This window comes from Thermobia domestica, chromosome 6 (genome assembly GCF_964235325.1).
Source record: "Thermobia domestica chromosome 6, izTheDome1.hap1.1, whole genome shotgun sequence".
NCBI lineage: Eukaryota > Metazoa > Arthropoda > Insecta > Zygentoma > Lepismatidae > Thermobia > Thermobia domestica.
Genome location: NC_137459.1, coordinates 181,467,437 through 181,490,665, shown reverse-complemented (window position 1 = coordinate 181,490,665; position 23,229 = coordinate 181,467,437). Strand labels below are relative to the sequence as shown.

General features: G+C 35.4%; 1 protein-coding gene across 1 annotated transcript in view; it reads right to left on the bottom strand.

The window, feature by feature from the left end:
• The window catches only part of LOC145688347 (polyglutamine-binding protein 1-like), a 74,510-nt gene that overhangs the window by 36,689 nt on the left and 14,592 nt on the right, over positions 1 to 23,229 (bottom strand). Inside the window, exons 2-3 of the mRNA XM_081762488.1 lie at positions 17,483 to 17,709; positions 12,715 to 12,890 (exon numbers count right to left, since the gene is read on the bottom strand). Coding sequence (XP_081618614.1) covers positions 12,715 to 12,890; positions 17,483 to 17,709 — 403 coding nt within the window. The remainder of the gene's footprint in view (positions 1 to 12,714; positions 12,891 to 17,482; positions 17,710 to 23,229) is intronic.

The following is a 23,229-nucleotide window of genomic DNA, read 5'->3' as shown; positions in this document are numbered from 1 at the left end:
CAAGGGCCGTAACCATATCTAGATTAGAACATTAATATATGTTTATTTCCACAGTACATATTGTGACGATTTAAATTATGCAAACTGTACTGTTTCGATTTTATTATCTGAAAATGGATATGAACGGCCTTTGCTGTTTATTAAGAGAAGTGCCGTAAATGTAAACGACGTTGTAATTACTTATATAAAACCCACAATTAGTTATTTTATGTCAAACACAATATAATTTAGTAACTATCATGAACACAGTACATAAACTACAGACAGATGCTACCGTTTAGCTCTAGGACAGTGCAATATTCAACAAGCTTCATTAACAGGCCATATTTAGATTTGAGTAGTAATCTTTGTGTCGCTAATGTTGGTAGGTGAGTAAATTAAAAAAAAAAAACGTTATATTAAAAGGAAAGTTAAATTTAAAAAATTGGAACTTCTAATTAAGCATGATTCTGATCTTCAGCATACAGCATCCTAACGATTTGTGGGGAACAACTATTATTTTTAACAATGTGTATATATCTTCCAAATATTTTCCATAAAACTTACTTTCCCGTGTGAAGAACAGGCATTCTGCTAGATAAGGCATAAACGTGTATATTTAAATCTGAACATATATCAACCTAGTGCGGTTTGGTTTGTAACGCATTATATTCCTTAAAAATGTTATTACCGATTAAGTTCTGCCCTATACAAATTGGCTGCTAGGTCCGGCCACAAATATACATTTAAAAATATACATTGTGCTCATAAATATGTACAATTTCGAAGTTGGTTTATAAAGGTGTCTTTGAAAAAGAGAAACATGTATTTTCGATATGATGTCCAACACACCTCAAAGTTTTAGTTTGCCCACCATAAGTGGCCTCGATGTCGTTGATATGATGTACGTGTATTTGAATATGAGACACTATATTCCAGCAAGATGAGAATTTCCCCCTCTGCAGAGGTTCATGAAAGTTTGCACCACCATTTCCGTGGTCGACGGATTGAACGTGGGGGTCTAATGCAATAGGAAGCCCGTTCTCCAATCACAACCTTCTATGATTTTTCCTTATGGGCCTTAACTAAATATGTCAACAGAACAAACGTGGCATCCCTCAACGACCGCAAAGATCGTATTACTGCAGCCTTTATATATATAACACCAGGCATTCTTTATGGTGCGTAACATGAAATCACCACGATATCCTGTGGGAACGTAAATTGGGAGAAAATGGGAAGGCGGATCGTCTGCTAGTGCTGTGCAGCTAGCGGAACGATCTTTGACCAACGTTGCCATATGAGTGGCGGGATGGGAAAGCTTCAGCTCGTGGATTCACGAATAAAAATACGAACTCAACGAAGATTAAATATCTCATATTTCCCTCCATTTCACATCTCTATCTTGTGTTTTCAAATTGTTATTGAGCACATTACAGAAGCTGCATCACATGTATATGGTAGATATAATTTATGTAATTATTGTTAGGCTTGAACTCCAATAATCAAGAAACGGTATAATAAATGACACCGTCTATAGCGAACAGTATAATAAATGACACCGTCTATCGTGAACAGTTATAAAGTCCATTGATGCATGTCGGCCTCTTCATCGTGTATTGTATATGAATTTGTATCACAGGAATGCTGTTCTTTTTCTATGTATAAACTTAAATGATTGTTGTTGTATTACATGTAAAGTTTATGTTTTGAAATGTTTTAAGCATTGGAACAATGTGTGGGTTAAGGGGGTTTAAGTTCCCTAGGCACTGAGAAAGAAATGTGTTTTAATTATTTCAATAATTTGGAAATAAAATAAAAGTGAAGACATTTCCTCCAAATTTATGTTCGTTCATTTATTAAAATTTATCCTTCTTTTTCAGCTCCGAGGCTATGAGATATGAACCTACAGTTTAAGGTCCAATTCGGATCACCGTAATGCATTCAGATTTTTCACGGTTTCCCACCGGAAATTAAACCCGAGATCCCGTGCCCCAAAGGCGGGCATGCTAGTAACTTTTTAAAAAATAAACAATAATTGTTTAACAGAATGTTTCCCAGTTATTTATTTTCCTAATTATCTAATTACTATTTTCACTTCGAACCATAAAGCTCAAAGACAGGGTCATAAGCACAGAAATATCAAGGACAGTTAAAATTTCAAACGCTCTCTCACCGGAAATCGAACTCGGGACCATGTACAAAGGCGCAAGTGCTAGTCACTTTTTATTAAAAAAAGTTAACTCATTAACCCAACATTCCTTAGTAACTTTTTTTTCCTAATTATCATTATTTACTTATTTCCACTTTTTCCCATTAACCACTAGACCAGCGGAGAGAGTTCCAAATTTATATCTTGTGTGTTCATAATTTGTAATACTAACATAGATTATCTTTAAAAGATTCGAGTGAGCAGGGCTGAGTCAGGAAGTAACGGTGAGCCAGTGACATCAGCTTTAATTTCTTGGGAGAGGGGGCACACGAAAAAAAAAAAAAAAAAAACATTTTTGGTGGGCAGCAATTTTTAGGATTTGGAATTAGATTTCAAGGCTTTCGGTATCTACGGCTATGTTAACCCGTCACGTATGAGGGATGACGTCTCTCAACGATCACACTATCCGAGGAAACGAAAGGAGGAAGGGATTGGGAAGGAAGTGGCCTGGGACCTGTATGTTAGGTACCATGCCGTCATTTGCTTGGTAGGAATGAGGAATATCTCACTCAGGATGGCTGGCTTGAAAAAGCTTTTACACTTTTTCAACCGAGTGACCCCACCGGGAATTGGAACACGGGACAGCTCGCACCGAAGACGAGAGCGTTAGCGACCATGCTAACATCGGTGGTCCACTGACGCTTACGGCATGGGAGGGGGTGTATCTGAAAACTGAGAGAATAAAGAAGCATGGTATCCATGAAGCCCGTTGGCACCCCTAAAAGTCTGAAACGATGAAACAGATGTCAAAACCGGAAAACACGTATTTCATAATTTCAAAGGTACTCCATATCGAGGTAAAAACATTTGACCCGAGGTCCCCCGGAAAGTCCCAGGAGGGGTGCAACTCAAAATTTGAAAATTTGAAAAAATATTGCTAAAATTTAAAACATGGTAAGAGTTTTGAGTCTCTATGCTAAACTTGAGCAAAATAGCAAGCGTTCAAGATGGTAATAAATCCTTCATTGAAAACTCCGTGGCCACCTATAGAAATGTGAAATTGTGAAACCGATATCAGAAGAGGTAAACACTTGTCTTACCATGCAAAAGTATAATGCACCAAGGTAAAACAAGAAGTGCAAGTTGTGAGTTTATTATATCAGTAATATAAAATTCTACGTTCCACGGTTGTATCTTTAGGCTAAAGGACAGAGTGATTGTGAATTTTGAAATTAATGGTAGAATACAGAAATCGAAGAAATGCTAGGGCATCAATCATGCTGGGGGGCTAGTCCTTACGTAGCCAAGTGTTCGAAAAAGGCAAAAGTAAAACAAACAAAAACAAACTGTGGATATTGTCAAAGTTTATGCCGAACTATCAATTCTACTGGTAAATAAAACTCATCTTGCCCAGCATTCCTTCCATTTCTATATTCTACCATTAATATCATAATTCGTGATCACTTGTCCTTTAGTCTAAAGGACATTAGCGTGGAATGTAGGATTTAACATTAGTGATGTAATAAACTTACAATGGGGCACTTTTGTTCTATCTTGGTGCATTATACTTTGCAATGATAAAACAAGTGTTTACATCTTCTGATACCGCTTACAGTTTCACATTTCTAGAGGTGGCCACGGAGTTTTTAATGAAGGATTTATTACCATCTTGAACGCTCGCTATTTCGCACAAGTGTAGCATAGAGACTCGCGACTCTTAAAATCTTCTTTCTTTTAGCAATACTTTTAAATGATATACGACTTAATTTACCTTGCCATTTTCAAATTTTTGAGTTGGACTCCTCTTGGGGGCCCTCAGGCAAATGTTTTTACCTCGACACGGGGTACCTTTGAAAAGATTAAATACGAGTTTTCCGGTTTTGACATCTGTTTCACAGTTTCAGACTTTTAGAAGTGCCAACTGACTTCACGGATCCCATGTCGTAAGCGTCGGTGGACCACCGATAGGCAACTAACAACCTCTTGCCAAAAATTGACGGCCCCGCAGCGATGATCTGCGATGGCTCCACTTCAGTTTTGAAAATTGTAACACCAGCGCCAGAGACGCGACGAAACGCCAACGAACCACAAAATTACTTCCCCAAAATATGTCCAATCACCTATATGCGTGATTTGTTTATAATTAAGTGAGTCTAAAAACACTGAAAAAAAAAAGCCTGGGTGGGCGCGAACCATCAACGTTACGATTACTAGGCGCGTGTTCTTCTGACTTCGCCACGGAAACAATGATAAAATGCTCGCTTGTTGAAGAATAAAAAATTGAGGTCTTAATTTAGCCAATCAGACAAACCCGTATATCTCGAGTTCTAGGAGGTGGTACCGTGAACCGTTTCAGATATATTGCTTTCAGGTGGGGTACTATCTATGTGAAAAATTTGAGCATAATCGGCGACATGCACTTCGGAGCCTCTTCTCTTTACTACAATTTTAACCAGAGATGGTGTGGGTCAATGAAATCTTGATCCACGACCCACCGTGACCCACCACCCAAGTGACTCATTGACCCACTCTGACCCACCACCTACTATGAACCACTCTGAACCATTGTGATCAACTATGATCCTCCAAAACCCATCATCATCAACTCTGTCCCATGATCCACGTCCTCCTCTCCATTGACTAATGAGGCTACACTTGTAATAAAACAAGACTGTGAAATTACCACTGATCGGAGTTTGAATTTCTACGGTCAATCGCTCAAGAACCGCTCCATTACAATACCGGTGGATCTGGCCTTTACAATATACAATGGTAAAGTGTTTGTCATCTTCCAAATTAAGATGAATTTAAATTTATCATATATAATTATATTTTCGTTGGCTTACAGATACATTTCATTAGAAAGTGTTTGTCATCTTCCAAATTAAGATGAATTTAAATTTATCATATATAATTATATTTTCGTTGGCTTACAGATACATTTCATTAGAAAATAGGATGAAATTTTAAAGTCTCAAATCAAGGTAAAGTAGACCAACGTTAAAAAATAATAATAATAATTTTCCATATAATTAAGCATGCCGTACTAATTTAAAATGCCCAAGTAATTAAGCTTATAGTATTAACTTTATGGCCATTTTTCTCACAACATTATGGTTTGATTGCCTTCTTTGAACGCTCCATATATTAAACACAAGGTTCAGCAATTGTTATAATAGAAAGCAGGGGTATAAAATGCGAAGAACTGTAGTTTTCATTTCTCAATTTGTTTCTCAACTAATATCAATCGTTTCCGATTACTTTTACAAATCAACCTACTACCAATTTCCAATATACAGAAAATCCCCCCCCCCCCCGCCCGCATATAAAAGAAAATTTTTAAAAATGCCAGGACACATTCTGTTTATTTTTAATAAACAGTTATATACTGAATTTCAGCTCTCTAAGTTGAACGGCTTGTGAAATAACAATTTTATCTCAAAAATTCGCACCCGCACTTCCCCTAAGGATATGTATTATAATGAAAGTGATACGTGTATGATAACTTCTCAGTTGGAATTGGGGCCTGATTATATACCAAACGTCATTTCATTTTACTTTGCACTTTGACCGTGATGATCACGCAGACATAGTTACTTTCATTTTTTTATTCAATAATTTATATTTTACAAGTGATTCAAAAATTTTTCCCAGCAGTTAGCTCCTCTAAAAGCTCAGAGGTTGCATTTCAAAATCCAATTATTATTGCTATTGCTACTATTACAACTGCAAATATCAAAATCCAAAAGTACCTGAACTTTTTTCATTAGAAACAAATGAAAAAAGAAGAAAAATGAAGGTCTTGAAAGTAAAACGTACACAAACTCACCAGTGTTCAGAAGATGCTGTCTACAATGCACTGAACAGAATGGGTCTTTATGTCAGTGTGAGTGGTGTTTCGCAGTAGGTCACATCTATTGGACCCAAGATCCACTGACCCACTCACAAAACTTGACCCATTTCACCCAGTGATCAACCGACTCATTGAACTTCTCCATCTCTGATTTTAACATGTTTTATTTGATTTAAAAGACGAAACATACATCCACACATTTTTTTTTCTCGATTGCGAAGGTTGGCTTGATATATATACTAGTTGAAATGGTCATTTCTTCTCACGGTGAGAAATTGATATGATAAAAAAGCCACGTTGAAGTGGGTACAAACTATCTTCCAAAGTTATTAGAAACGCTTTTCGACCCCGAAAACTGTGAATTTGACAAATATTTAAGTAACTTTTGAGATTTAATTTTCAGCTTTCCCAGGCACTCATCCTGTGAAGATGGGGATGAATTTGGATGTAAACGCCATTGGGTGCATCACTATCCATCTCGACGACCAAGAAAAGTGAAATGAAATCTTTGAATGGAATCTCTGAGTTTTACGTCCCACGGTTATGCCGGTTAGGCTAAAGGAGACGGTGATGATGAGTAATGAATGAAATGGTGGAATGAAGAAATTGGGAGGAAACGGGAGAACCCCGAGAAAACCCACGCACACGGTGTTTGTCCACCACAAAGTTCCCTTGGCGGGGGCTGGGATCGAAATGAAATCTTTGAGTTTTACGTCTCACGGTTATGCCGGTTAGGCTAAAGTAGACGGTGATGATGAGTAATGAATGAAATGGTGGAATGAAGAAAGTGGGAGGAAACGGGAGAACCCCGAGGAAACCCACGCACACGGTGTTTGTCCACTACAAAGTTCACTTGGCGGGGGCTGGGATCGAACCCGGGACCCCAAGCACCAGAAGTGAACGCTCTACCACTGAGCCACCGCGGCCCCTGACGACCAAGAAAATTATGGATAACACTAAGATCAGTCGTTTTACATTATTTTTGCATGTCACACCTCCCAACTTCCATAATTTGGGGTATCATCATAGAGTTACTATTTTAACACTAGAGGGACAATTGGCGACACTATCTACGTAATTCCAGCTAGCAAAGCGTTGTCATTTGAACAGTTATTTGTTTTCCAGTTGTATGGCAAGAAGTGGTCAACTGCTATTTGTTGCAATGTTTAAGTGATGCTTTCAAGTAAAGATATAAACAGGAATTCACGTGAAAAATAGCTTAAAATATGTCACTTACGTAAGAACACAATGTTACCAATTGATTAAAACAGTACCATATTATCCGAGGGCGAAATATTTTTTTTCTTTTAATAAAGTCACTAGCTTGAATAGGAAAAAAATAAAAAAAAACACTTTATGTAATAACTTTTTTTTCAGTGTAGCAGTGCGATATAATGCAGTCCAGATAAATTAGTATTTTTATAGTCCACTACAAAAAACATTTCTTATAATCTCATACAGTAAATTAAGACTGCTTGACAGCTGCAAGAAAAATTGCTATTTGTGAATAATTGAGAAATAATAAAATGTAATCGGTCTAGCTTGAAACAAAATAATCTACAGAATATTTTATTTACAAACAATGTAACTAACATTTATAAAAATGACCTATCAAAAAATTATTTTAAGGTAAATTGAGCCATTAGATTTTTAATGAAAATTTCAAAAGTAAAATAGATAAAATGTCTTTCAGCAAACTCACATAAAATCACGTTTCCACTCCATATTTTTATAGGGTTTTGAGAGTAAAGAAAATAGATAGAAAATACAATGTTGGTCTGACGTTATTTGCTCTAAATAGGTAAATTGGAGCAATTCAGTAATACTAGACTTTGATATAATAATTAATAGTATTTACAACAATGATATATGATGTATGAAAATCTCGACCCTTCACGTGTACCCGTAATTTAAAAAGCTATCCCCAAAGCAATTAATACAATAAGTACCTACAACCGTTTTCCGAAAATATCACCTGTTCTAAGCGTAAACGTACACAGGGGTGTTAGGGGGAAGAACCTCCCAAGATCTAAAATTAATGCAAATAAATTGTTCCTTACTTTATACTTCCTTGTCATTATATTAGTTGCTAAACTTCTTAAAAAGCAACATATAAATTGAAACGTACTTCTAGCTTTCATTGGCGTAACTAGGATATTTTGCTGGGGACTGGGCCCCTTACTTCTGAAAATGGCAATGGATATGCGTGAATTAAAATAAACTTACCACGTTATTTTCGTCCAGTAAAATAATTATGAGCGAAGCAGCTTTGCTTCTGTGGATGTCCTGGCCCTAAGTCCACCTCTAGTTACGCTATGGTCGCTATAGACTAAATTTGCTTTCTTTTTACAAAGATAATGAAGTAGCCATGGACATGGCAGGTGCACTATCTAATTTGGAATTTCGAAACAACAACAAACAAACAAACAAAAAAAAAAAACGCATACGTTTCTTCCATGTAGGATCGACTCGAGGACCGTAGCCAAGGGGACCTAGGGGGCCATTTTTTGCCTCCCCTAAAGTTTCCGGATGACATAAGTGGGAAAATGTTTTAATGGTTTTTAAATGTAATCATATGGTTGGTCCAGTTCTAAATTTTTATGCCATCCTAAACATTTTAGCTGACTACGACCTTGATCGGTTCTAAAAGTGTGAAGCCTCATACAGTGACACACACTGCAAATCAATCCCAAGATATCAGCGTATAATAGTTGGATATACTTGTGTGGAGGCACGTACGGAAATCCGTTACGATGGAAAAGATCATTATGTGACTGCAATTTCTAAGAAGAAGGAGCAAAGATGTGCTTCAGATCGTTGCAAGGCAGTTGTGAGAACACGGCGTGTAAAGTGTAATGTTGGACTCTGCATAAATTGCTTTATCTCCTATCACACACGCTGAATTAATATATCTATCTATCTATCTATATATCTATCTATCTATATATCCTTGTATCATCTAGTTCAGAAAATGTATTCTTCATTTATATAGAAAACATACCTACCTATATCATGTATTCACAGGCGGCTCTTGATGGATGTAACACAGGTAAAAATTACACTCATATCTTCAAATTAAATAAAGAAAACTTATCTAATATACAGTCTCTTGTATATAATAATTGTAACACTAGGTAAGTTTTATTTCCTTAGTTTGAAGTGATAACAGTTTTTAACTTTACCTGTGTAACTTTCCTCAAGACCACCACTGCATGCATTTTAGCTCAATATAGCATCTCTATTGAGTGTACAATGTTTTTTTTTAATTTACATGTAACAGGTATATAAATAAATCATTACTTATGCAAAAGAAACCAAAAATTACATTTGCGAATTGACATGATAACCGACCAACATATGTCACACCCCTACCTCGCACACTGAAAACCGATCTTCATAAAAATTTCAAAATATGTCATAAATGCTCATAAAGAAGAAATACTATAAGCGGCATCATCATATCACAAACACACACACACAAAAATGGGCGAATTCGTGTTTAAAATATATCCGCGAAACAAATATCGGCATCAGCGCAGACCTCTCCATGCAAATTATTAATGGAACAGAATTGCTTTCGTATATTTGCTTCTTATGTTTTTTGATTGTACATGCATTTTGGCTAAAAGATGCATTCTTATCATTTCTTTTTTTGAATATTTCTGTACAGCCATAAGCTGAACCAAAAATTAGTATTTCCTTCTTCCAAACAAACGTCTCTCGTAACACACAGCGCCATACACGCTCGCGTTTGCCATACAACAGTATGGTTGAAAGGGCAACGCGTTTGCAGCGCCAATTGTTCCTCTAGTGTTAAAAGTAGTAACTCTATAGGTATCATACTACCAAAATATTTTCTTCTTAGATTGAACGTAGTCTCCCACATTTGGTAAAGGTTGTCCCATACATTCCGGAGTTTCGCTGGAATATACATTTATAAAGAAACATTAAAATATTTAGAGTGGTGCGAACAACGCCTTCGATGCTGCCCCTGTAAACTGAAAATCCAACTGGCATATTCGTTCAAAAGTGTTGCTATTTATCTCGGTGATCCCGAAACTATGGACTCTGCACTAATATCAGTCGTTTTGAGTCACTGTATATGTTACTCCCTTCGACTCTCCTTATTAGATGTGCTAAGGGATCTTACCCGTACTGGAAGTTGAACTTAAACTCAAAGGTCATCAGAACTGCTCCCAATGAACTTGGGGACCCCGAAAGCTATGTATTCAACACTAACATTGGTCATTTTCAATTACTTTTACATTTCAAAATTTCACACAACCCTTCGGGGTGCTAATGGGGGATTAACTTACATGGCATCTGGAGTGTCACTATTTATTTAAGCGACCCCCAAAATTATGGATTCGACACTATTGCCATTTATATATATATATATATAATTTTGATGTCAGCCCCTTTCACTCCTCCTAGGAGAGCAAAGGGATAATGCCACAGCTAGGACTGAATTTTGTCTTAAATGGCATTAAAACTTCTACAATTAATTTAGCGACCAGTGCTGCATTTAGAAACTCGGCGTTCCTACGCACCTTTGCTCTCGACGCCTCCAACAATTACATATTCCTCCACCTCTTCATCCCTAACAAAAATAAAACTTAATTCAATTATGCTTAATTAGTGAATTAACTATTTATTACACTTAAATACCACTCACTAGATGCTTCAGCTACAACTACGTAAAAAATAAATAAATAAATAAATAAATGGGAAGCATGTTTTGAATTATTTTTAGATTTCTTACGCTATCATTAAACATATTACCGGTAGAATAGTAAAAGAGGATTGTTTATGAAATAGTATATTTGCTCTTGATTTTTTTAACTTTTTCATATGAAATAAAAATTAAATTATTATTTAATTTTTAAACTTTGCGCTCTTCAAACGTGTTGCCCTCTAGGCACGAGCCTAGTTGGACTAATGGAAAATGCGGCGCTGAAAACTTACGATTCGACTCTAATATCAGTTGATTTCGATGTTTTTACGTCCCTACGTAACCACCCTGGGTGCTAATGGGAGCTTAATTGGATTTAAGCGGAATTGAAAGTAGAACTATTTACCTAAGCGACCATGAAATTATGGATTCGATACTAATATCGATCCTTTTTTAGCATTTTTGATATGTATCCCGACAGTACTCTTTCCCAGACTGTAAGAAATATGGTTAAAATTGCTCTAGACATATCAGAATTATGATGAACATACATCCACTTTTATGTATATAAATACAGATAAGTTTGAGAGAGAGAGAGAGAGAGAGAGAGAAAGAGAGACCCAGAGCATCACCATTTCCATATTACAGAAGCATATCAGGTGTGAACTGAAAATCTATGTAAAGACTTTCCACTGTGGCATGCTTCATAAGGGCAATTCCAGTCTGCTCACGTGATCTTTGGAGTTCATGGTTCTTATTTCTTGCGAGCATTCCGACTTTGGATTCTTTGTTTATACCCTCTCTTTATGCCTCGGCTAATTTTTCAAGAACATAAATGACATGCTGTAATAAGAATGTTGAGAAGTATCCTCTATATGACAAATAGCTGCAGATAAATACACTACATAACATATTTATTACCATTATACGATTTTCTTAAGTTGTATTTAACATTCACATATATAATACCGACGTACTGTGAACACCTATCTCAGACGTTATATTTAAACATAATAGTTACTTATGTTCTGTAATGATAATATGAATATATACACAACTGATGTATTTTAATGTAATTATTTTACACAATTTTTTATGCATTGAGGAAAATAAAATTTCATACAAGGAAAAAAGTACAATTGACCCAGAAGGGAATCGAACCCACGAAATTACGATTTGAAGTCTAAGGGTTTACCACTGAGCTAACACGACGACTCTATGCTCCAATCATCTAACGAAATATAACACAATTTCAAGACAATTTTCCTTTATATCCAATGCAAACGCTGTTTTTGTTCTACTTTGTCTTTTATTTTAAAATTAAATGAAATGAAATCTTAAGTTTTACGTCCCACGGTTATGCCGGCTAGGCTAAAGGAGACGGTGATGATGAGAAATGAGTGAAATCGTGGAATGAAGAAAGTTGGAGGAAACGGGAGAACCGTGAGAAAACCCATGCACAAGGTTCTTTTCATTTTACTACGCAGGCGAGAATTATATTCGATTTCTTTCTTCCATTCTTCTATTACATACGGAAAGGTTCCTTTACATATCTAAATGTTCTTTTACGTATGGAAAGCTAAATGACAAAAAAAGCATGTGCTGACATTAATATAAGGTTTCGAAATATTGTATCATTAAGTATTTCAATCAATGTGCCTTTACTTCTACACTTGGTAACAAGTCTTATCATATTTAAAAGAAGAAAAACCCATCTGCAAATTTTTTTTCCGATTGCAAAGGTTGGCTTGGAGGTTCGAACCTGGTTTACTTTTTTCCGAAGATACCCGAAGTTGGACTTAGAGAATTTTTGCCTCAAAACAGCAATAAGGAGTGCGGTAATTCTTTATGGAACAGCATGTACAATACCAAATATTGAATGAGTTTTTCTATACCTTAAGTATTTTACAAGTCAATGAAGAGGAATCTCTCTTTCAATGAATACAAAGGTCTTCTTATACCTAGTACATAATATCTCACCTTTAGCTTTCTTAATATTTTTGATAATTTCTTTTTTGGTATTACAGTACCTGACTCAGATTTAAGACAAATACTTACACTCCTGGGTCGTATATTTCCTTCCAGTGTTCTGGAAGTGGATACTTCCACAACATTTTTTGCTTTTTTACTAAATACGCTCGGTCAGGTTCTCTAATGCCATTTCCCCATCGCTGACAACAATATGTGGTGCACTCGTGGAAGATGTTGTACTTATTAGGGCAGCCGTGGTGTCCCTATAAGAAAAACTAAATGTATATATCAGCATTTTCTTTAAGAGGCATCGCATCGCATTTTGCCGTATACAAAATCAGAAAAATGCGAAGGACATGGAAAATTACATCGCAAAATGTACATCTATGATTATAATGATCACAGTTTATTACGGAAGTGGGCTGTTTTTTGGGGCATAAACGAACTAGCAAAATCTTTGCTTCATGATAGTTTGTTTTTTTTTTTTTTTTTTTTTTTTTTTTCATATACAGTTGTGGTAATTATCTCATCGCAAATCCAACGTTTCCCTTTAGCTCCTTCTTTGGTTCTCACTATCACATACCAGTCCATTATGGACTGCGCACCATATTATTGGACTGTAGAATTGACGACAAATAGAGTATATGCACTTCGATATTTTATAGGAAATTAACACTTATCTGAAATTAAGTTATTGTGTTTCGTCATAAAAATGAAGGCTCACTTCGTGGGCTGTGTAATGAAAATTTCCCGTTTCTTGATGACATTACGAATTCAGAACTTAACCAGTTGTGAATGCTCCAAGAGCATTGCCAGAACGAACATAAAAAGAATGAAGAGATGGAGCGGGAAGGATAACTGTCATTGCTCCTGGATGTAAAACTAAATCATTTTTTCCGCACCTTCTCTTTCTCACAAAAATTAGCAAATTATCATCTCTCTATGAATTACAGTTCTCGAGATATGGCTGCTTAAATATCTAGAAATTCGAACTTTTTGACCAATATCTGGGGAACGGTCAGTAGGGCAGTAGACAGTTAATCAGTGGCCACCAGTTACTATTTGGTACCAACATGTTCACCATCCTCTTATGTTAGGCATTGATCGACACCAATATGATCTCTGTGTGATTTACGGTTCCCGAGATTTGGCTCCTTAAATCTCCCGAAATCGGAACTATCTTTTGGCCAATATCACGGAAAGGTAAATCTAGAGAGAGATGATATCGGTGTTAAAAAATCTCTAATAGAATGTTAAACATTCTCGTACCGATATTAATTGATGGCCACTATACAACTGGCGAGTGGCCAAACCAGTGGCCAATTAAATAGTGGCCGCCGGTTACTATTTGATACCAAAACATTTACCATCCTTTTACATATTGATCAACACTAATATGGTCTCTCTATGACTTACGGTTCCCGAGGTATGGCTCCTTGAATCTCTGAAAGTCGGCCATTTTTTGGCCAATATCTCAGGAACGGTAAAAGTGACGCGAAAAATGTAATCACTTTCTCTGATAGTTTTTGAAGCTCTATCAAATGACGGTTCAAAATTGAAAAAAAATCGCAAATAACAGACAGACAGACAGAAAGACACACAGACATAGGGAATTCAGTAACGAACTTTTTAAGTTCGTTGAAAATAAATAAATAAATAAATAAAGCTCAATATGGACACATTCAAACCTAGCTACCATCTTAGAAAATTCTGTGGAATAACAAATTACGAACTTAAAAAAAAAAAAAAAAAAAAAAAACTTTAATATGATTGGGATTATTTTCTCTCTATTTTGAAATTCGGATATGAGTTTGTTATATAAAAATTATGCTTATTTCACGTCCGTGTAAAACACTAAAGTAAATAAATAATACTTGCTGTTTCTTGAAATACTTAAATACAAATATATATTTGAAAAGCTACCATGTAATTTAAGTAACTCCTCAACTGCCTCAAAATACTAGATCAATATCAAAACATTTTATGTCCCTACTAACAATCGAACAAGGGACCATGTGTATCAAGGACACGTGCGCTAACCAGTTGGCAACACCGAGCATGGTCATACTATTTTAAAATTATGAAATATTTCTACAGTATTTTCCTTCATTTAAACTGCTTCCGAAACGTATAAATCGTAATCCCAGAAAAAGACTGTCATAATTCAAAATAAGTTTTAAAGTGCTATTAATTTTTAATGAGTAATAATCGTAATTTGTACGTATTTAACAAAGGTTTTCTCTACAATAGTTCCCTCTATTATTACTATACATATTGAAATAATGTTGTAATTCCAAAAGGAAAAGATGATTAAGTTTCTTTAGATTCAACAATTTTTTTTTTCTTACTTATAAGATTGAAATTTTAGAGTTGTGACAGTCTTATGATGGGTTGCGAAATGAATTCGTAATACTAAATTATTTTTCATTATTAAACCAATTATACGTAAACCCATAATTGTATGATGGAACGCCCCAAGTTGCACTGACTTCGAACACCCTGACATAGCTTTGAAATAATCCGCTGATAAAGCTCACAGCCTAGCTTCTCTTTGATTGTTACCGCATTATTATTATTATTATTTTATTTACACGTTTAATCTATCTAATCTACAGACATATATATAATTTGAACTAGAAATCTAGGAATTTCATTCCGATACTCTGAGAAATCCCTAAGAGTAAACTACCCCTTGTGAATTTATTAGTATGAAATAATTTACGCAAAATTACAGAGTTATTCATGAAATATGAACCAAATTGCTTGAGTTGTTATGAGAAAATTGTCCGAAAAAATCTCACCTCAAAGAATAAACTACCCCTCGCATAATCCTTTTAGGGCGAATGAGTTATGCCATATTGTAACGTTATTAATGAAATATTTATTTATGAAATATGAACAAATTAGCTGCGTCGTTGTTGAGAAAATCCTCCGAGAAAAACTCACCCCCAAGAGTAAACCACCACTTTCGATTTCTTCCACAGAAATGACTTTTACCACAGTATGAGGATATTATCGAAAGGTTGATTTACGTATGAAATATAAACAAAATCGTTAAGAGCTGCTTTTTTGAGAAAGTCTCAAATTTTTATTTTCACCGTTTAGTAAACTCTCCTTGGTAGGAAGAAAATTCGAGAAACTTTCCTGACGAATGAGATAAAAGCTCTTAAGTTTTGTGGAACATTTCATCTCGATATGTTGAACGGTGTGGCCTCCAGGCGAGTATACATCAGGACGAACAGACTGACAAGTTGGAAAAAAAAATCACTTTTTCGGTATGTATGGTCCATGGAAAGCATGAAACGTGTAAATCCGTTGAAATTTCGAATTCGATTTTTCTTTTTTCACGATCACCACGCTTTTTTCTCTCCTTTCGTCGCTCGAAAATGAAAATACGATAGAAGTATAAAACAATTCGAAGAGACTGGGTGCTTACGTGTCGCAAAACAAATAAGCTGGTCAGAGCAAAGGCCGCTTGTGATGTTTTTTTACCAAGAGTCTTCAAAAATAAACTTATCGCGAAAATCGAGCACTATGAATGTCGCAGGCTATAATCTAGACTATAGTAAGCAAAAGACTTGACTTCTAATCGAAGTGATCGTAAATTGTGAAGCCACTCGCTCACGAAGATGGAACTTTCAACTCGAATCTTGAGAGCACAAATGTCGTATGTCCATTTTTTCTTAATATTGACTTTGTCAGCTATTTCGATAACTTGATATGCTAGCATGTATCAAAAAGCCAATAACATGTTTAACTTAATCCCCAGTGTTCAACTATTTCAGTCACGATCCTGATTTTTGCTAATACAGTATTTTGAAACTTCGAAACAGTCTCTTGAAAAATTTAGACAACTGGATATATGACATTGTGCTCTCAAGACTCGAATTATGTGTGGAAATTCAAGTAAAAATGGATGACGATAAGTTGTACTCACTTATTAAGCAACTTTCTATACTCCTGGTACCGCCAGTCATCACATTGATCCCAGCTCTCACCAAGTGGATTTTATGGTTGACAAACATTGCGTGCGTGGTGTTTTTAAATGTTCTCCTGCTTCCTCCCACTTCCTTCACTCCACATATACCATCTACCTCATCTTCAATCTCCTTTAGCCTCGGTGTATAACCGTGAGCCTGCCAAACTAAAAAGCAAAAAAGTCAGTCACCACAATGTGTGAATCTGTGCATGGTAAATCCATTAATAAAATACCAAATAGCATGTGAATGTTTCTTCTTTGTCAAGTGATACACAAACAATAATGGATGAAATGGCTACTAATGGACCTCGGCATGTTGGAACATTTATGCAGGAGTTGAAATGCAGGAATGTTGTTCGTAGTGTCACAAACTAAGCCTAGTACTGAATACTTCTGAATTAGATACGAAACTTATTCGATTTTTCTGTCTATTAGCATAGTATTTTTCGTAAGTCTATTTTCGTAGCTCCAGTAACGGTTTTCGAGACCTCAGAAGGAATTATGAACTACTTTATTGATGAAAAACTAAAAATAATTTATTGTGTGAAAGATTTCTCTTTCGCAAAATATTCAACAATTCTACGGAACATAACCTACCTTGATAACTTGTAGACGCTCTAGAATGCATATTTAAACATAGAAAAGAAGTCACCTTTCATTCGGTACTATTGTATTCCTGTTAAAACTTCGTACTTTCTATAGCATATTTCGGCCCGCACTGGGGCCATGGACGCAAACACTTCTATTCTTTCTTCCGGTTTGTAGTAGAAGCATTCGCGTCCACGGCCTCAGTGCGGGCCGAAACATAGAAAGTACTAAGTTTTAACAGAAATATAACAGCACCGGATGCAAAATGAGCTCTTTTCTATAACCCACCTTAAGCTTTTTGTCCAATTCTAATGGGAAAAATCCATCTGCGTTGGTACTATTGCTATTAGCTGTATTATTATTATCAATGGTACTATTATTATTATTTGTGATGTTTGGAATCTCTCTTCGTTGGTCATCGTAGTCTTCGGCAATAACTTCTTCTTCAATACCACCTGGTCCAGTAGCAACTGATGGATGGTCCGATTCTGAAGATTTCGTCTGTGGGACTGGACCTATAGAACGTATAAAAATTTGTCTTACAAGACAAACCAAGAACATTTCAATAAAATAATCATAGTGATAAATAATAATAATACCGCTATACCAATAGAGAATGTAGTCTCAGAAATCGAAATATTATTACTATTATTACATTAATACATAAAATTTAATACAACGGTACTCTCACAAAAAAAGACACTAAAATATTATATAGTAAACAAGAAAAAACACTGACTCACACTGAAATACCATCCTACAGAAGAGTGGGTGTCATTATATCCCTATGGTATCTTTCTCTTCACGAAATCTGAAAAACTGGACTTGATTGGATAATATAAATGTGAATTTTTCACTACTAATTACAGCTGTGATTTAAATATAGTTTTCGACTGCATACTCCAATTTGTAACTGAATAATACTAACCTGACAACTTAATCATCATTCCTTAAGAAGCTAAGATAAAAACAGGATAATGGGTCATTCCATACGAAGTCAACAAATCAAGGTAGGTTAAGCGTAGGTTGTACAAATGTTGTGGTATCCAAACATAACACACCTGTCAAATTTTACAACTCTACCTCAAAGGAGACTGTAGTAGGAACCATTCCAAGTTAGGGGCTTTTGTGCAGAAAGCACCTAAGTCCACCTTCGGCTTAAAGTACTGAAACCGTTAGATCTCTGGAGATATTGAAGCTATTTGAAAACGGTTTTCATTAAAACAATCTTAGAAATTGTAGCATTTTAAACGTTGTAGTAATGAACTTCCCAAGTGGGGTTAAGCATATGAAATTCACCATCAAAGAGAAAAAAAGAAAAAAAATGTCAAATTTGGCAACTATTTCTGAAAAAAGCCCCGTCTAACATCAATCTCAAATTTTCAAAATAAGTAGCTCTGATGTTCGTCTTTAACATATTAAAAAATTAGGAGGGTGTTTTTTGGTATGTTCAAGAAAAACAAATTATGACAATGTTGAGAGCGGATTTAGGTCCTTTTTGCACAAACCCCCCAAATTTCCAATGTCTGTTTCCAATTTTCCGTGTTGAAAATGTTTATAATTGTCAAGACTAAGGTGACTGAATAATTGAATTGTCCCAGAAATTTGAAACTTCAAGTACCATTCCTGAAGAGACTCACATTCTGTCATTAGTTCCAAAATTATAGACGAGTATGAAAACTATTGAAACATTTCAAACAACCGAGTATCTCAAAATTAACAAAAAAAAAAAAAAAAAAAAAAAAAATGGCTACTTACCAATGAATCCTCCCTTGAAAAATTTAAAGGTTTTGATCTTTCGGAACTCTCAGCTGGTTTCTTCCTCAGTGGCAAGGTAAAAAGGATTAATACGGAAAGGAGAAAAAAGGAGTAAAACCAGGAATACATATCACTTTCAATAAACGCAAACCAACAAAAATAGAGTCCGATTCACCTGTAGAATTATTTAACCCTACCAATATTGACATACCTAAGAAATTCCATCAGATTTTTAGGTTAGGTTTAAAATTTAGTTACCTTCCGCTTTCCATTCCATTGGAGGAGATAATTTCTTCAGTAGAAAAAGCCGTTGACCTTGCACCTGATATTCATTCCGTGCAATATATTAGAAATGAATGCTAGGCCAATATCAATACTTTTCTATACTCATACAAAAAGGTAGGACCATATCCAAAATCCAGATATGTACAAGGGCTTATTACACAATTTAGAGTATTTCTTAATAAACACGCTATCTGGTGTTTAAAGGCTGATAAAGGAAACCAATATGTTGTTATGCCAAAGCAAAGATATGTTTCCGGTATTTTAAAAATAGCAGAGGAATGTAATTTTGTTTCATATCCCTGTAATCCGTTACCACAGGTTATTAAGAAGGCACAGTCAACAATTGATTCTTCACCACTTTTAACTGACATTGAAAAGATATGATAAAAATACATGCACCTAGTCTTCCCACTATTTATGGCCTTCCGAAGGTGCACAAGCCCGACATTCCCCTTCGCCCAATCATAAAAGGTTTCAACCATCCAGCTTATTTACTATCAAAATGGTTATATAAAAAACTCAGCAGTTACAATAGTGGTTTTAAATATGTTGTAAAAAACAGTCTTGACGTAAAACAACAACTATCATCATTTGTAAATGCCAATACCATTTTACTTGCCTCCATAGACGTTGCTGATATGTATCCGTCCATACCACTGGAGCTTACTATCAATAGTACTCGATTCTGGTTATTACAAAATGGCGCTTCTACCTATGAAACTATTTTTTTTATTACAATTACTTGAGGTTTGTTTAACAACTAATATATTCCAATTTGAAGATCATTGCTTTTCTCAAAATGATGGCTTAGCCATGGGTAACACATTATCTCCAACAATGTCAAATATCGTTTTAAATCATATTGAAACGTCTATTTTACGGCAGGACACATTTAAATACGTTGGATATTACCGTTATGCTGATGATATTCTACTACTTGTTCGTAACGAAAATACACTTACACAAATATCTGAATAATTCAACAATCAGCATCCTAGGCTGAAGTTCACCCTTGAACGTGCATCTGATAACGGCCTTCCATTTCTAGGCCTATTGATTACCCGATCACATAATAAATTTATTACAAAAGTATACCGAAAAACCAATGCACGCACTACTTACATACATCAACAGTTAGCTCATCCGCCAATGTACAAGGCCAATATTTGGAAAAACTTCTTTCGTAGAGCATTATTAATTTGTGACCGTCAAAAAGATCTCAACGAAGAAATACAATTTTTTATATAAAATAGGACAAGAAAACGGTTATAAGATGTGTATTTTCCAAAAATGGTTTAATCAAACACGTAGATCGCTGCAAGTCCCCAAAACGGTAACTTCCAAAGAAGCAAAAACTTGGATTGAAATTCCTTATTTTCCACAACTTTCAACAAAAATTCAACGTATTCTTGCAAAGTATAACATATCTGCTTTAAGTATTCCCCCCAAAAGTTTACAAAAACATCTCACTGGATTTAAAAGCTATTTTGTCGATCCATTAAATAAGGCAGGTATTTACCGCGTCCATTGTGAATGTGATTCCTCATACATTGGCCAAACTAAAAGTAATATTAACACGCGTGTGAAGGAACATGTTAGACAATCAAAAAAGTCACATGAAGAAGGCATGTCGGGTTTACCGCTTCATCTAAAACAACATTCACATAATATAAAACAGATTAAGGTAATAGGTTCAGCAAAATCAAAAGAACAACGGGAAATTAAAGATTCGTTCTTTATTCATAAATAAAAACCTGCATTGAACCTTGATACTGGCAACATTGATTGAACTTGGGTACCTATCTTTGATGCATACTTTCGATCTGGCAATAGTGGCCTAACATAGACACCACGTTCTTTTTTATTCAGTTCATTCTTTTTTTTTTTTTTTTTTTTCATTCTGCTCTATTCATCCCAGGATCTTTTCTATACGTTACTTTTATATAGTGGCATGTATTCCTGGTTTTACTCCTTTTTTCTCCTTTCCGTATTAATCCTTTTTACCTTGCCACTGAGGAAGGAACCAGCTGCGAGTTCCGAAACGTCAAAACCTTTAAATTTTTCAAGGGAGGATTCATTGGTAAGTAGCCATTTTTTTTTGTTAATTTTGAATATCCCCCCATGCGTCCATGTAATTATAACCGAGTATCTCGTTCATGCATTAAAAGAACTGGCTCACTCATAAGATATAAGTACAAACAATGGATTCAAACTGACAGAACCCAAATGCAGACAATGTGTCATTCTGTGAAGAATACTTAATATTGGAGCGTAAATTGAGAATTGAACTCTTGACTATAGGTTCTCCGTCTATCAAAATCTTAAGTTGATTTCTCACAGAATATTGCGGCGAGAGATAGAGACAAACATGGATTAAAGAGAATAGAAAACTGATAATTGAGTGATAAAGAGGTTTTAATTTCATTACTCGTTCTTATAATGAGAATAAAGGCTATGCTTGAGAAACGAAACAGGGAATCTAAAACTATCAGATAAGGTAATATGAAAAGGCACTTACATTATGATCCTTGAGGTAGTTGTAGGAAACCTTGAAGACTCCGCCTCCTCTGTAGCTTATGTAACTCCTGAGGCGAATGGCAAGTCTAGAACTGAAGTATAGACTTGAAGTGATCTCAAGTGAACGTTGATGATCCTTTTATATAAAAGTGCGGATTGCAATCCGCATGCCTTTCATATTTGCTTGTCTGGGAGTTCCACGTGTATGTCTGATAGAATAAAATAAGTTTTGGGCTTATTCCAATAAAGAGGACTAGATCCTGGAAACAACCCTCATTCAATTCAGACAGTTAATATTTTGTACTCAAGCCAGCTTTGAATTGTTTACATAGATTTTTATAAAAGTTTAAATATTTACAATAATTTGGGGTTTTTAAAACTTGGTATACGACAAATGATTAAAGATACAGACGACTTCATTCAGATTTTGGTCGGAATTAGCGCAGCATCACTTCATAGCCAAATCCCAGAGCAACTACTTCAAGTACAGACAATAGAGACTTTGGATGACAAATCATGCTTAATTATAGTTGATTTTGCTGAAAACTACTCCTGTATTATTCAAGATGAAGTTTAAGAGTAGCACTGGACCAGCATTTTACTCAACTGTGCAACACTCTAATCTTTTTAAATGCAACATCGTAAGAGATCCTTTAACTTCTGTTATCAAATGTTTCATTATGTTGTGTCATTGATATGTTGAAGCACGATACAGTTATATTTTATGTTTTGTAAGTTATTCTTTTGAAGTATGTTAATGATGTTTTTCCTGAAATTAAACACGTTATCTACTTTAGAGATGGGTCATCAGCAGCCCAATATAAAGACTATAAAAAGAAGTTTTGACAACTTATGCCTGCATGAGTGATTTTGGACTCACTTGTGAGTGGAACTATTTTGCCACAAGTCACGGCAAAAGTGTTTGCGATGACATAGTCGAGACGCTGAAATGTGTAGCAAGACATGCTAGTTTACAGAGGCCACTGGATGACCGGATTGTTACTGTTGCCGATTTCTTCGAATTTTCTCAAACTACTACCAATATCAAACTATAACTAACTGTAACCAAACGCTTTTTTATGCTAGAATATGTTCCTTTGTCCAATTCTTCAAAAGAGGCTGGAAAAGCTATAAAGTTGCAAGGGACGCGTGAAATGCATTATTATGAACACACCAGCCTGTTGAAACTTGAAGTCAGTCGTGTATCTTCTTCAAAGACAACATTCACTTTAAATATTTGAGCAGAATCGAAAGACATTAATCTTTCATGTGAGCAATTTATTGCGTGCATTTCTGAAGAGAAATGGTGGATTGGAAAAATAGTTGAGAATTCACAGGAACATCGTGAGTAATGTGAATTTCCTTCATCCCCATGGACCCACGAAAATGTTTTTCTGGCCAAAAACACCTCACACATGCTGGATTCCATACGAAAACTGCATCATTAATATTGGAGTACCCAGTATTTCAACTGG